General features: G+C 52.5%; 1 protein-coding gene across 2 annotated transcripts; it reads right to left on the bottom strand.

Annotated features, from left to right (window-relative positions):
* Positions 1–990: 990 nt before the first annotated feature.
* On the bottom strand, positions 991–11,958 carry LOC142861131 (uncharacterized). 2 transcript variants are annotated; one of them, XM_075993324.1, is made up of 4 exons: positions 11,870–11,958; positions 9,926–10,052; positions 9,414–9,530; positions 991–8,222 (listed from the first exon to the last, which is right to left on the bottom strand). In XM_075993324.1, exons 2-4 carry the CDS (start codon positions 10,044–10,046, stop codon positions 6,748–6,750), a joined length of 1,713 nt encoding a protein of 570 aa, XP_075849439.1. In that variant the 5' UTR covers positions 10,047–10,052; positions 11,870–11,958; the 3' UTR covers positions 991–6,747. The 2 variants fall into 2 exon arrangements, with proteins under 2 accessions (XP_075849439.1, XP_075849440.1); XM_075993325.1 differs by lacking the exon at positions 11,870–11,958 and adding an exon at positions 11,352–11,450.
* Between the last annotated feature and the right edge of the window lie 2,978 nt (positions 11,959–14,936).

A 14,936-nucleotide genomic window follows, 5' to 3' on the forward strand; every position in this document is an offset into this window, starting at 1 on the left:
ATCTACAAAACACAGACTGTCTCCGAGGAGGACTTACTGAAGCCCAAAATCAAAAGAAGAGACACAAACAAGGGCACTAGAAGAATTTCAAGTCTCTAGCACCATAGCCATAGCAAACATTAAATACAACCCAACTCCTAGCTATATTACCACAAATCCTCACACAAACAATCTGTTTATCTTAGTTTCTATTATGTAATACTACATGGCTGGCTTTCAACAACAAAATGACAAGGTCTGCCAAAAGCCAAGAAAAAACAATCTGAAGGCAAATCCATCATCATAACCAGACTGAGTATGACACAGATGTTGGAATTATCAGAAAGGAAATCTTTTTTTTTTTTTTTTTTTGAAACAGAGTCTCGCTTTGTTGCCCAGGCTAGAGTGAGTGCCGTGGCGTCAGCCTAGCTCACAGCAACCTCAAACTCCTGGGCTCTAGCGATCCTACTGCCTCAGCCTCCCGAGTAGCTGGGACTACAGGCATGCACCACCATGCTCAGCTAATTTTTTCTATATATATTAGTTGGCCAATTAATTTCTTCCTATTTATAGTAGAGACAGGGTCTCGCTCTTGCTCAGGTTAGTTTCGAACTCCTGGACTCAAACGATCTGCCTGCCTCGGCCTCCCACAGAGCTAGGATTACAGGCGTGAGCCACTGCGCCCAGCTCAGAAAGGAAATTTAAAATAACATTGTTAGGCCGGGCATGGTGGCTCACGCCTGTAATCCTAGCACTTTGGGAGGCCGAGGCGGGCGGATTGCTCAAGGTCAGGAGTTCGAAACCAGCCTGAGCGAGACCCCGTCTCTACCAAAAATAGAAATAAATTAATTGACCAACTAAAAATATATATACAAAAAATTAGCCAGGCATGGTAGCGCATGCCTGTAGTCCCAGCTACTTGGGAGGCTGAGGCAGTAGGATCGCTGAGCCCCGGGAGATTGAGGTTGCTGTGAGCCAGGCTGATGCCACAGCACTCACTCTAACCTGGGCAACAAAGTGAGACTCTGTCTCTAAAAAAAAATAAAATAACATTGTTAGGGCTCTTTGATGGGAAGTAAGAAAAATATCTAAAGAAAATGCTAGAAAACCACTCTAATAGAAATGAAGGGCCTGGCGCGGTGGCTCACGCCTGTAATCCTAGCACTCTGGGAGGCCAAGGCGGGCAGATTGCTGGAGGTCAGGAGTTCGAAACCAGCCTGAGCAAGAGCCAGACCCCGTCTCTACTAAAAATAGAAACAAATTAATTGGCCCACTAATATATATAGAAAAAATTAGCCGGGCGTGGTGGCGCATGCCTGTAGTCCCAGCTACTCGGGAGGCTGAGGCAGGAGGATTGCGTGAGCCCAGGAGTTTGAGGTTGCTGTGAGCTAGGCTGACGCCACAGCACTCACTCTAGCCTGGGCAACAAAGCAAGACTCTGTCTCAAAAAAAAAAAAAAAGAAAAAGAAATGAAGAATCCTTCCATCAGTAGACTCAACCCAGCCAAAGAAATAATCAGTGAGCTTGAAATTAGATCAACAGAAAGTTCAAAGCTGAAATGCAAAATAAAAAAAAGAAGACAAAAAGAAAAGGTAAACAGACATCCAAGAACTGTGGAACAATTCCAAAAGCTATAATGTATACTTAATTGGATACCAGGAAGAGATGAAGAATGGATGTTGTGTTAGTAAGCATAAAGAAAAGAGAGAGAGAGAATGGAGCCAAAGAGAAACTTTTCAACTAATGACTGAGAATTTTCCAGAAACAAACACCTTTCAACATCCGTGATCATCAGAGAAATGAAAATTAAAGCCACAGTGAGGTCCCACTACACACACTAAAATAGCTAAAATTAAAGTGTTGGAAAATGATTTCCCTTATATTGAAGTAAAAATCTCCATTCCCCAGGCTATACCCTGTAGTCTTATCTAAACAGTCATAACTCTCTGGCTGCCTTCCCTAACAGCTGTAACTCTCGCTTCTGTAAACACTCCTGCTCACTCCCCTAACAGCTCTAACTCTTGCAATCTCCCATTAAGTTCCTGCTTGCAGCAGATTCTGCTATGATAAGACAGGAAAAAATTCTATAGAAACTCTGTACCTGAAACTAAGGTTGCTCGAGTCCCTGCCCTGCTAAAGATATCACATTGCCCCTCTCCCTCCCTAAACAAAATGTATAAAAGACTGCTATGCTCTTTGTTCGGACTCAGAATCTGGACACAAGACCCCTCTGAGCCCACTAGCGTAAATAAAAGCCTGTTTTGCAGTACTCTAGTATGACTCTCGTTTGTTTCCCGGTCTGGTTTTGCTATAACAATATGAGGTACTTAGAGTAGTCAAATTCATAGTGAAAGTAGAATGGCAGTTGTCAAGGAATGGGGGGTGGGATTTAATGTTTAATGGGTACTGAGTATCAAGATGAAAAGAGCTCTAGAGGTAGACAGTGGTGATGGTTCATAACATGTGAATGTACTTAATACCACAGAATGGTATGCTTTAAAAAGGTTAAGATGGCAAATTTTATGTTATGTGTACTTTATCACAATTAAAAATAATAATTTAAAAATGTTTTAAGTGCTACCTAGTGTGGAGTCACTGGGACACTCATACATTGCTGATGGGAATGTAAATAGTACAACTTTGGAAAATAGTTTGTCAATTTCTTATAAAGTTAAACTTATACTTGTAAGAGACAGGAATTTTATTTCTAGTTTTTACCTAAGAAAAATTAAAACCTATGTCCAGGCTGGGCGTGGTGGCTCATGCCTGTAATCCTAGTACTCTGGGAGGCCGAGGCGGGAGGATTGCTTAAGCTCAGGAGTTCGAGACCAGCTTGAGCAAGAGCGAGACTCTGTCTCTAGTATAAATAGAAAGAAATTACCCAAACTAGAATTAGAAAAAATTAGCTGGGCATGGTGGTGCATGCCTGTAGTCCCACCTACTCGGGAGGCTGCAGCAGAATAGCTTGAGCCCTGGAGTTTGAGGTTGCTGTGAGCGAGGCTGATGCCACAGCACTCTAGCCTGGGCAACACAGTGAGGCTCTGTCTCAAAAAAACACACAAAAAACTCTATGTCCAAACAAAAATGTTATACAAATGTTCACAGTGATTTCATTTCGTGGCTAAAATCTGAAAACAACTCAAATATCCAACAACAGGAGAATAGAAAAATCAACTGTGCTATATCCATCCATACAATGGAACACTACTCAGCAATAAAAAGGAACTTGCAACAACATGGATAACTCTAATTATGAACAAAAGGTTGAACAAAATAAACAAGACACAGAAGAGTTTGTACTATGATTCCAACTGTTAAAAATTCCAGAAGAATCAAAACTAACGCATATTGATAAAAAGTTTAGATAGATTTGAACCTAGCTTCTTAACCAGTTTCCTGTTGGAGCAGAGATTAGAAGTATTGACTGCACAGAGGCACAGGGGACTTTGAGGGTGACTGAAATGCTCTGTATCCTGCTACCTCAAGCAAGTATCTCACACATATTCACTTATTTAACCCGCACTGTTTGAGCACCTACCGTGTGTTGGGCAGTGGAATGATCCATCAGAGGACAAAATACATAAGGACTCCCCCATCCCATGGAGCTGACATTCAATGAGAGTGACAATCGTGTAGAGGAACCATTCCACCGTGCCATATAACCTCCCATGTAGCCACGTTGACCATGCAGGCATAGGTTTGAACCACAGCTTGCTTGATTCTTAGCAGAATGCCTTGTGATCCTCTCGGAACAGGAGAGAATGTGAGGCTCACAAGGACCTGCTGTAAGGCCTCATCTCTGCTGTGAGGCTGTCATGTCACTTGTCCTATTTGCCTCCCAGCTTCTGATGAGCTGAGGCTTCCTGCCTCATCCCTGCTCCCTGAGGGTATAATTGCAGACCACAGAACTGCTTGTTTGGCATCTAGAATTGGCCTCTCAGCTGGGCGGAGGGAGTATTGCCACTTTTTGCTGCCTCCCCTGAGGAGCCAGGCTCTCCCGTGTTTCCCCAAAAATAAGACAGGGTCTTATATTTGTTTTTACTCAAGAAGACACCCTAGAGCTTATTTTCAGGGGATTTTTTTTTTTTTAAAGTACAGTACAACCATCTACATTTATTCAAATATAGTTAAGTCATCTTCTTCTGGAACATCATAACTCTCCAAACCCCGAATTCCATCCTGAATTTCTTGTGACTCTATTTCCTTTAGACCCATTGGCCCCAGTTTCTCATGTCGAGCCATAGAGCTCTCATGGGGCAGATGAGAAGGGCTGCTCGTCTTCTTTCCCGCTCCTCGACGACATGCGTGGGTTGTGCAGATGCACTGCGTGGCCATGCCCATCACTAGGGCTTATTTTCGGGGTGGGGCTTCTATTGCGCAAATGCTTAAAAATCCTGCTAGGGCTTATTTTATGGGTAGGTCTTATTTTCAGGGAAACATGGTAAAAAAAAAAAAAGAAAACAAACTTTTAATAATTATGGAGCCTCTTCAAACTCTTATTAAAATCCAAACATGCAGCCGGGCGTGGTGGCTCACGCCTGTAATCCTAGCACTCTGGGAGGCCGAGGCGGGCGGATTGCTCAAGGTCAGGAGTTCAAAACCAGCCTGAGCAAGACCCCGTCTCTACCATAAAAACAGAAAGAAATTAATTGGCCAACTAATATATATAATATAAAAATTAGCCGGGCATGGTGGCTCGTGCCTGTAGTCCCAGCTACTCGGGAAGCTGAGGCAGGAGGATCGCCTGAGTCCAGGAGTTTGAGGTTGCTGTGAGCTAGGCTGACGCCACGGCACTCACTCTAGCCTGGGCAAGAAAGCGAGACTCTGTCTCAAAAAAAAAAAAAAAAAAAAAAAAAAGTCCAAACATGCCCTGGAGTCAGGAAAGAAGGATGAGAGGGTGGAGGTGCTGCTGTTCAGGTAACTACATGTCTATTCCAAGTTGTAAATGCTAATTTTTTTACTGATAAAAAGACCATGAATCTCCTAGGAGGTAAGGCTCCCCAAGTAGGGAGGAGGTCTGGTCTACTGAAGCCCACAGGAAGCAAACTGGGATAAGACTCACCCCCCTTTCCACCCTTCTAGCCATACCATCTGCAGGCATTACATGGTGGTGGTTGGGTCGCAGGAAGGCATCACACAAGGCCTTAGGTCAGCAGTCCCCAACGTTTTTGGCATCAGGAACAGGTTTCATAGAACACAAGCCTCCACAGACAGGGTAGGGGAGTCCCAAGATGACCTAAGGACACCACATTCTGTAGTCAAACCTCTCCGCCAATGACAATCTGCACTTGCCACTGCTCCCTGGTGCCAGCACCACCACCCCACCTCCACCCTACATCATCAGGCACCAGACTCTCACAAGGAGCTCGAAAGCTAGCTCCCTCACATGCATGTAGCCCACAGTAGGGTTTGTGCTCCTATGACAATCGAATTCTGCTGCTAATGATCTGACAGGAGGCAAACAAACGGTGATGCCAGGCATGGGGAGCAGCTGCAAACACAGATGCAGCCTTGCTCGACCACCACCCGCCTCCCACCACACAGCCCAGCTCCCAATAGGCCACAGAATGGCACTGGTCCACAGTCCAGGGGTTGAGGACCACAACTTTAGGTAATGGGAACTCCTTCCTATTCAGTTCTTTGTCAACCCTGCAATTGAGAGAGAGAACAGGAGGGCACATGGCAACCAAGCTCAGCAAAATGAGCACTACTCTTTTCTCCTCTGAAGTCGTTACTGTCACTCAAATGTAAAAGCTCCTTATAATGTCAAAATTGGTAACAAGGGTAAGTGGCAGGACGTGGCCCATGCTGAGGCTTGCAGAAGAATGTGTACAAGCACCACTGGAGAACCATCTCCCTGGATCTGTGTTTCCAAAGCTGAGAGTCACATCTTCCTCTGAGGCTTCCACAGCCCAAGTTGGCTATGTGTGGGGAGCCAGGCCAGGCCCTCACACCTGGCAGGCTAGAGCACAGCCCCAGATGTGATGCTTGGCCAGTCCACCTGAGTTTCAGTCCTGGCTCTGCTGTCTGCCATGGGCAATTCTCCTCCCCTCTGTGTGCCTGTTTCCTCGCTTCGAAGTAGGGATGCCAGCCACAGAAGCCCCCTCACAGGGGTATAGGAGAAACTAACCAGCACTCAGAGCAAGAGTTTGCAGCAAACACATCCTGGCCTTATTAGGAATTTGAGAGTGTCTGCCAACATGATGCTCAGTGGCCTCAGATCTTTCTGTCTCCAGAGGAGAAGCTGAAACTGAGAGCCCAGCCACTTTTCCAAGGCAACAAACCTGACTCCACTGCCCCATAGCCTCCTGTGTGCTGGGATGGCCCCCAGGAATCCTTGGATGAAATGAGGCCTGGGGGGAATATCCCAGTATCTGTCCTGTGGCCAGTTTGTGTGCAGACATCAGAAGCTTCTCTGGCCCTCCCTGCCCTCGCATGCCCGCATTTCCCCTCCTCACCTTCGCAGCCGCTGTCATAATACACATGAGGTGTCACCAAGGTGCAGGGCTGCTCCTGTCGCCCTCGCACTGGTTCTGACTACAGTCTTGGCCTGCCAGAGTCCCAGCCGCTGTGTCCTACTCCTGATCTTTCTGCAGTGTGACCTCTTTGGGCATGGAGGTATAAGCTGGGTCTGAAGTGCCAAATCCTGTCACTACGTGCAAGTGGAAACACAGCAAAAGGATCTCCCTCCTCTCTGACTCAAATGCACAGGGCTTCCCCTGACTGTGGATTTGCAGAAGACATGGGCTCTCTAAGTGAGGCAGACATTCACAGAAGGCTGGGGAAGGGCGGGGCTGTGGCCTCAGGCCTTGGCTGCCTTCGGGATTGATGCTGGGCCCTAGTCGGGAGAGAGCTCTGCGTCCCTCCTCGCCGCACCATTCGATGATGGCCACGATGGAAGCCTGGTCTGGGGGCGCAGGCTGGCGATGGCCTGCCGGATTTCTCCCCAGTATGGATCCTCTGGTGGTGGAAGAGGGCCGGGCGCTCCCGGAAGGCGCGCCCGCACTGTGCACACACAAAGGGCTTCTCCCCGGTGTGGATGCGCTGGTGGCTCAGCAGCACAGCGCCCTTAGCGAAGGCCTTGCCGCAGTCTGCGCAGCGGAAGGGCCGCTCCCCAGTGTGCAGCAGCTGGTGCTGTGTGAGGTTGGAGCTGCGGCTGAAGGCCCGGCCACACTGCGCGCAGGAGAAGGGCTTCTCCCCAGTGTGTACACGCTGGTGCAAAAAGAGCGAGGAGCCCTGGCTGAAGGCAGCACCGCACAGCGCGCAGGCGTAGGGCTTCTCCCCCGTGTGCGTTCGCTCGTGCTGGATGAGGTGAGAGTTGCGGCAGAAGCGGCGGCCGCACTGCCCACAGGCGTAGGGCCGCCCGCCCGCGTGGATCTTGCGGTGCTGGCTGAGGTTGGAGCCGTGGCTGAAGGCCTTGCCGCACTCGCCGCAGCGGAAGGACTTCTCGGCCGTGTGGATGCGCTGGTGCCGCACCAGCGAGGAGCTGTGCCTGAAGGCCTTGCCGCACGCGGTGCACGCGTAGGGCGTCTCGCCACTGTGGATGCGCTGGTGCTGCGTCAGGTGCGACGTCTGGCTGAAGGCCTTGCCGCACTGGGCACACTCGTAGGGCCGCTCCCCGGTGTGGGTGCGCAGGTGCTTGAGGAGGTCTGAGCTCTTCACGAACACTTTGCTGCACGCCCTGCATTCGAAAGGCTTCTCTCCCGGGAGGCCAGGGCCAGCGTGGGGAGCCTCGCCCAGTTCCTCCCAGGTTCGGGGCCCCTGGTCGCTGGGGAGTCTCTGAGGCTCACGCCAAGCCACGCTCATGCCGTGCTCCTGCCTAGTGCTAACAGACGCCACGTCAGGGACGCTCCGGAAGGCTCTCCCAGGGGCGTTCCCCACGTATGGCTTCCGCCGCTTGGGCACCGTGGGCTGCATCCCTGGCAGAGGGCGGCCTGTGCGGGCCTTCTCCATGGACCCGCCGCCCTCGAGAGGCCTCAGCGGGGACGTCAGCCGCAGGCTAACGCTTGCCTGGCCGGTGCCCGAGCCGAGCAAGAGCCTCTCCCAGTAGATCATCGACACCCCCGTGGGTTTTCGCTCCTGTGATGGGGAAGCACCCCACTGTCCCTCCAGGCTTTTTGCACTGTGGCAGGCACCAACAACAGGGAAGACCCTAGTAGCCATTCCAGGGGGGCTACCCGGTAAGGCCCCTGGCGATGCTGCTTCTCCAGAAACATCTCTATCCTCTGCCAAACACCAGGAGCCTGAAGGCAGAGAAACGGTGGTTACGTGGGATATCCTGACCAGGAGGTGACCAAGGCAGGCTGAGTGGCAGGTAAGAGGGACCCCACGGGCGGGGAGTAGAAGCTTAGGGCAAAAGCAGAGGCCGAGGGCTCTCCCACTGTGCGGGAGGTGGTGTGGGACCTAGGAAAGCATCTGCCCTGCCAAGTGTGGCGCTCACTGTGTCAGGGGCTCCCACCATCTAGGCACCAGCCCAGGGACACTCGCAGGTGGGGGTGAGGAAAACTGAGCAGCTGCCGTATGCCACCCACGCCTCTGCGCGGGCTGCTCCTCCCCTTCCCAGGGCTCGCTCCCTGCTCCCCAGTGCTCCTCTCTCAGGCACCCCCTCCCCAGCCTGCTTTTGCTCCTTGCACTGACCTCCATCTAACACGGTAGACTGTACTCACGATTCCTGCTTACCCACTGCCTCTCCCTGGCCCAGTCGGCCCCACGAGGGCAGGACCAGGAGCGTCCTGGCCGAGGCTGGGTCTACAGTACCTGGAATGGGCCTGCTCACAAGAAACACTTGATGGCCGGGGGCGGTGGCTCACGCCTGTAATCCTAGCACTCTGGGAGGCTGAGGCGGGTGGATCGCTCAAGGTCAGGAGCTCCAAGGTCAGGAGACCAGCCTGAGCAAGAGCGAGACCCCGTCTCTACTATAAATAGAAAGAAATTAATTGGCCAACTAATATACATAGAAAAAATCAGCCGGGCATGGTGGCGCATGCCTGTAGTTCCAGCTATGTGGGAGGCTGAGGCAGTAGGATCACTTGAGCTCAGGAGTCTGAGGTTGCTGTGAGCTAGGCTGACGCCACGGCACTCACTCTAGCCTGGACAACAAAGTGAGACTCTGTCTCAAAAAAAAAAAAAACCACTTGATGAACACAAACAGGTGAACAAAGAGGAGAAGCACTGACCCCACAAATGTGGCAGCTACACGTGGAGGGTTTGAGGCCACACAGTCTAGCTGAATGTAGGACTCTGAGCAGGTCTCAGCATGGCCTGGGGCGACCTTCTGTGTGAACCCAGCTCCTGTGCCCTTAAAGCTCTTCCTTCAAGGGCAGCTAAGGCTGCAGCCTCCAGGAGAGGAGGGTGTGTCTGGGGGGCCAGGAAGGGGGTCCAGACGCTTGGACACAGGTTGGTCCCGAGTTCACCCACCCTGAGCTCCCACTCACCGGGGTTGTGCCTCCTGTGGGTGTTCCCGGCCAGGGTCCAGGTCATCCCACTGGGAATCCAGGGCTCCTCACCACGCTCAAGTTGGACGACCACACGAGGTCGGGAGGTGGAGAGCCCTTTGAGGAGGAGGAGCAGGTGAGAGGCCAGCCTCAGCTCAGGAGCACCCACCTCCCAACAGAGGGCAGGAGTCAGGGCTTCATGGAAAAAGATGATGTCATCTGTGCAACCAGGAGGACCTGAAGATGGTATCATGGCAAAGGGCTGACAGGAACAGGACATGGGTCCCGGGAGCAGCAACTGTGTCCCCAGCTCCAGAGGAAGGGGACTGAGCCCAGGCATGGAGAGGCCACAGCCAGAGGGACACGGTGAGTGGTTGAGCCATCCAGACTGCATGTCTCTGGGGTCCAGGCCAGAGGTATGGGTCTGCTCACCGGCCGCCAGGGACATGAGGGTGCCGTCCTGGTATGGCCTACCACCAGCTGTGCTTTCCACAGAGGACCCAGGGCCTTACCCAGTGAGGCCACAAGTGCGAAGTTTTCCAGCATCACATGGCGGTACAGGGCCCTCTGCGCTGTGTCCAGGAGCCCCCACTCCTCCTGGGAGAAGTACACGGCCACATCCTCGAAGGCCATCGGTCCCTACAACAGCAAGCACGGGGAGATATACAAGGTCTAAGCCTTACTAAGCTGTGTGACCCAGGACCAAGCTGCCCTCCGATGGTTACCTTCCCTGATGTCCCTTGGCCACTCATCCTCCTTCCCTGGGTTCTGCCCCAGGGCTGTCTTCAGATGGCACTTCCTTCACCTGTCTGGGCCCCTCCCTCCACCCTCCCTGTCTGGCTCACATATGCCACCTTGGCTTCCCCAGTGGCCACTCTGCATAAGCAAGTCAGAGCAAACCCTGGGTCCTGGGCTGGCTGCCACCAAGGGCAACCCCAGGTGTCCACTAGTAACTCAGCATGAGCACTCAGGAGCCTCCCCAGACATGCTCTAGTAAGAAGCAACTGTCTAAGTCCCAGCTATGGACCCCCAAGGCATGCCTCCCTGGGACACCCCTCTGTTGCGCTTGCCTGGCAGTTCCAGGCTGCTCCTCCAGCCTGAGGGACTGAATGATCCCTACCAGCCACCACACGGCAGTGGCCCCAAGGACCTGGTGAACACACAGGAGTCAATCCCTTCCTTCCTTCCCAGCAGCGCCCCCTCAATTTCTTTCCACTCTGCGGCCACCCTCCCCTCCCTAACCCCTGCCACATACTTGCCCTGACAGCCCCGGGCACCCCCAGGCACACTTCTCACCTTCAAGCCCTAACTGCCCATCCCTGGCCCAGTCCATGAGATCACCCCCTCCTCAGTCCAATTCCTAGCCACTGTTTTGGCCCAGAACACCAACAACGTGAGGTCCAGTGACTCCTCCACTCTGGGACTTCCCAGACTCCTTATCGTTCCCCTGAAAGAAAGCTGCTTTCGCTTCAAATTCTCCTTTCTGTCTCCGGCAGCTCCAGTTTTCTAGGTGCTCAGGCTGAAGAACACGGGCCGGCTCTTCAGTCACAACACTCGCTCACACCCCACACCTGACGCATCAGCAGACGCAGCCGGAACTCAATCGCCTCCGCCCACCGCCGCCCCATCTGGTCCCGGCGCCATCACCGCGCACCGGACTGTGGCAGTAGCCTCTTCCCTTCACACCGACGCCCCCACGCAGCAAACGGCGGTATGGGTTTTTGAAATCCCAACTAGAGGATGCTTGATTCTGTTCAAAACCTTCCCTGGCTCTCGACGCCCTCCGGTAAGCCCCAGTCCCCCAGCCTGCCATTTCAGGAACACACATCTCCTCCCGCCAAGCTCCACGCAGAGGACGCTCGTCCCAGAACCACCCAGGCTCAGTTTCCCCTCCCAGCTTTTGTACGTGCGGGCCTCCCCTGGAGCTTCCTTCACTACCTCACTCGCGTGGGGGCCAGAAGTCGGGGTCACACACGTGCCCGCCTCTCCGACGCGGACGCCGGGGCTTGGGCCGCACCCCTCCGCCCGCCCCGGGACAGCGAGAAGGAAAAGAGCCCGGGGAGGCCGTCCAGGCAGAGTCGCTCCCGCAGCGGGGCGAGGTCCACGCGAGGAGGGCCCCTCGACTCGCCGGCGCCCGGCCTGTCAGCGCCGCCGCCGGATCCTGCGGTTGGGAGGGCGGAGACCGGGGCGGCTCGGGCTCCGCCGTTGCCCGCGCGCAGCCCCCCAGCCGGCTGCGGGCCTCAGTCTCCCCGACAGTCCAAGGCGATCGACGACCCGGACGCGGCGTCGGCGGCTGCCGCGGGGGCGGGAGAGCACGTGGCTGCGGCTCCCGGCCCGACAGCCCCACAGGCCGCCCACGCTACACTCGGAGAAACCGAGGCTCGGGGGGCGGGGCCATCGGCCGGCGGTCACGACGCGTGCACGGGCGGGGGCACGAAGCGGCCCTTCGCTAGTACCTTCCTCGCCGGCCCCGCCTCTGGCCCCCAGGACCTCCTAGACAACCGGCCCCGACCCCGCCTGCCCCTGCGAGGATAGCCGGTGTGGTCTGAAGCCCGGCAGTGAAGTGACAGTCCCACACGCCGGAAGTCCAGCCCTCTAGCCTCTCAGCGGCCCAATGCGCGCCGCTGCGCTCGCGCGGGGCCTTCTGGGTGTTGTAGTTTCTCCGGCGTATAGGCGGCTCCATTACCGATCTCCATGGCAACGGCCTAGCATCGCCCGGCCGCGCGTGGGAAATGGGTGTCCTGCGACTGCACCGCGGGTCCCACGGGCCCCGACGCGTGGGAGGAGTTGCCCGGTGGTCGTCCCGCGTTCGGGGTTCCCTGCGTCTGCTCGCGCGGCGCCCGAGACTAAACCCCGGAGGTGCGCAAGCGGGAACTGCGGAGGTTCCAGAAGCAACCGAGGCCAGGCTCACAGCGGCGGAGACGTCCCGGGAAGGGCGAGTTAAAGGGCGCAGGAGCGTCAGCCTGGAGCTCTGGCTTCACATCCCAGCTCCCCTCTTACGGCCGCGGGCCGGCGATTTGACCTCTCTGTGGGTCTGTGTCCTGGGGAAGTTTAGTATCAGTTTCGCGACCCCTACCCCAAGAATTGCCAGTCCCAAAGCCCACGTTGTTCTCGAGTCTGAGGTTGTTCTTGGACAGTTGCCCAAACCATCCGTTTTCCTTGTAAGCTTGGATCCCGCAGAAGGTACTTTCTTAGTCTTGCTTGTGCTTAAGAGATTCTGTAGTCCTTGCCTTGCCCCACACATTACAATATGGATTCCCCCCGCCCCCCACCGTTCTGAGTGTGACACATGAAAACTAAAGGCAGGACACGGTCACTGTAAATTAACCCTGTTTTTGGAAGAGAAGAAAAGGTATTTTTTCTTTGTTGCTGCACTGTGATGGCCTAGTTTTTAGGGTCCTTAGACAGTCCTCATGTGTCAAGTGGCTTAATTTGTTTTGGTTCCCTCCCTCTAGACCTCCCTCCACGCATAACTATCTATCTACTGCCAACTATGACTGTGCACAGATTTGATACTGCTTGTAAATCCTTGTAGCGCAAGAGAGCTCATCAATTTTGGAATGTTTGTATGTACGTTTTGCCTGCTTTGAAAGAATTTAAGGACACCCAGGTCTTAATTTTTTTGTTGTTTTTGTTTGTTCGTTTGAGACAGAGTCTGGCTCTGTTGCCTGGCCTAGAGTGCCGTGGCGTCAGCCTGGCTCACAGCAACCTCAAACTCCTGGGCTCAATCGATCCTCCTGCCTCAGCCTCCGAGTAGCTGGGACCACAGGCACGCGCCACCATGCCCGGAAAATTATATATATATATATATATGTATATCTATATTTTTTCTTTTTTAGTTGTCCAGCTAATTTCTTTCTATTTTTTTAGTACAGCCGGGATCTCGCTCTTGCTCAGGCTGGTCTCAAACTCCTGAGCTCAAATGATCCTCTCGCCTCAGCCTCCCAGAGTGCTAGGATTACAGGTGTGAGCCACCACGCCCGGCCCAGGTCTTAATTTTGTGATTGAGTCAAATTTTGTTTAGAGGCATTATTAACATTTTAGTCAATGTTTGAATGTTTGGAAGCAATTGAATTCTTTTTTGGTTTTGTTTTGTTTTTTCCTTTTGAGACAGAGTCTGGCTCTGTATCCCATGGTGGAGTGCCAGGGGGCATTCATAATTCACTGTAACCTTCAACTCCTTGGCTTAAGTGATTTTCCTACCTCAGTGTCCCTAGTATCTAGGACTGCAGGCAACCCTCAGACTCCCTGGTAATTTTTTTAATTATTATTTTATAGAGAGGAGGGTCTCACCAGTTTGCCCAGGCTTGTCTCAAACTCCTGCCCTGAAGCGATTTCCTCCCCCCACACTTCAGCCTCCCAACCTTCTGGGAGTACAGGTGTGTACCTTGATTCTGGCCCGTATACTCTTTATTTTAAAATTATGCTTCTAGGCTGGGCGCGGTGGCTCACGCCTGTAATCCTAGCACTCTGGGAGGCCGAGGCGGACAGATTGCTCGAGGTCAGGAGTTCGAAACCAGCCTGAGCGAGAGCGAGACCCCATCTCTACTATAAATAGAAAGAAATCAATTGGCCAACTAATATATATATAGAAAAAATTAGCCGGGCATGTTGGCGCATGCCTGTAGTCCCAGCTACTCGGGAGGCTGAGGCAGGAGGATTGCTTGAGCCCAGGAGTTTGAGGTTGCTGTGAGCTAGGCTGATGCCACGGCACTCACTCTAGCCTGGGCAACAAAGCGAGACTCTGTCTCAGAAAAATATATATAAATAAAAATAAAATTATGCTTCTAATATGTAATTATTTTACCCTAGGCAAATGTGAACTGTTTAATATTTAGAGAAATGCTACATGTTTGATAGATTCATAATTTAATGGATTAGTCATGAAATAAAAATACCAAAAAGTTTTCTCTGTACCCACAGTAGCGCCATCTGCTTGGCTCAAATCCCCACCCTGCACAAGATTTCACTGGGGTTGGTGAGGGGTCCCAAAAGGAAGGTGATTGAACTCTAGCCAACCTGGTCAGACCTCTGGTTAAGCTCCTGTGTCCTTATCTGTAAAACAGATAGAGCAGTAAATAATTGCAAGATGCCAGTTTGTCTTCGGCACTGCTGTATGTCCTTTCACATATAATTAGTGAAGACATGTGATTGTTTGTGGGTTTTATTACTAGCAAAATCCAAGCACTTGCCTTACAGCACAGAGATAATTCTCAACCAGGGTGGGATGTGAACCTACAGAGTCTAGCTCCAGGGTCTGTACCTTTAACCACCTGTCAATTTCGAGGACTTGTCTGCAGGGCTGTTCAGAAGTTTAAACAGAATAAAGGTTTAAGTGCAAAATGTAATGCCCAGGATTTACTAAACTGTCAGTACGTATTAGCCATTATTTCTTGGCTGTTAAGACAGGTTTGTTTTGTTTTGTCTTGTTTTGTTTTTGAGACAGAGTCTCACTCTGTTGCCTGGGCTAGAGTGCCGTGGCGTCAGCCTAGCTCACAGCAACCTCAAACTCCTGGGCTCAAA

This window comes from Microcebus murinus, chromosome 16, assembly GCF_040939455.1.
Source record: "Microcebus murinus isolate Inina chromosome 16, M.murinus_Inina_mat1.0, whole genome shotgun sequence".
Taxonomy (NCBI): domain Eukaryota; kingdom Metazoa; phylum Chordata; class Mammalia; order Primates; family Cheirogaleidae; genus Microcebus; species Microcebus murinus.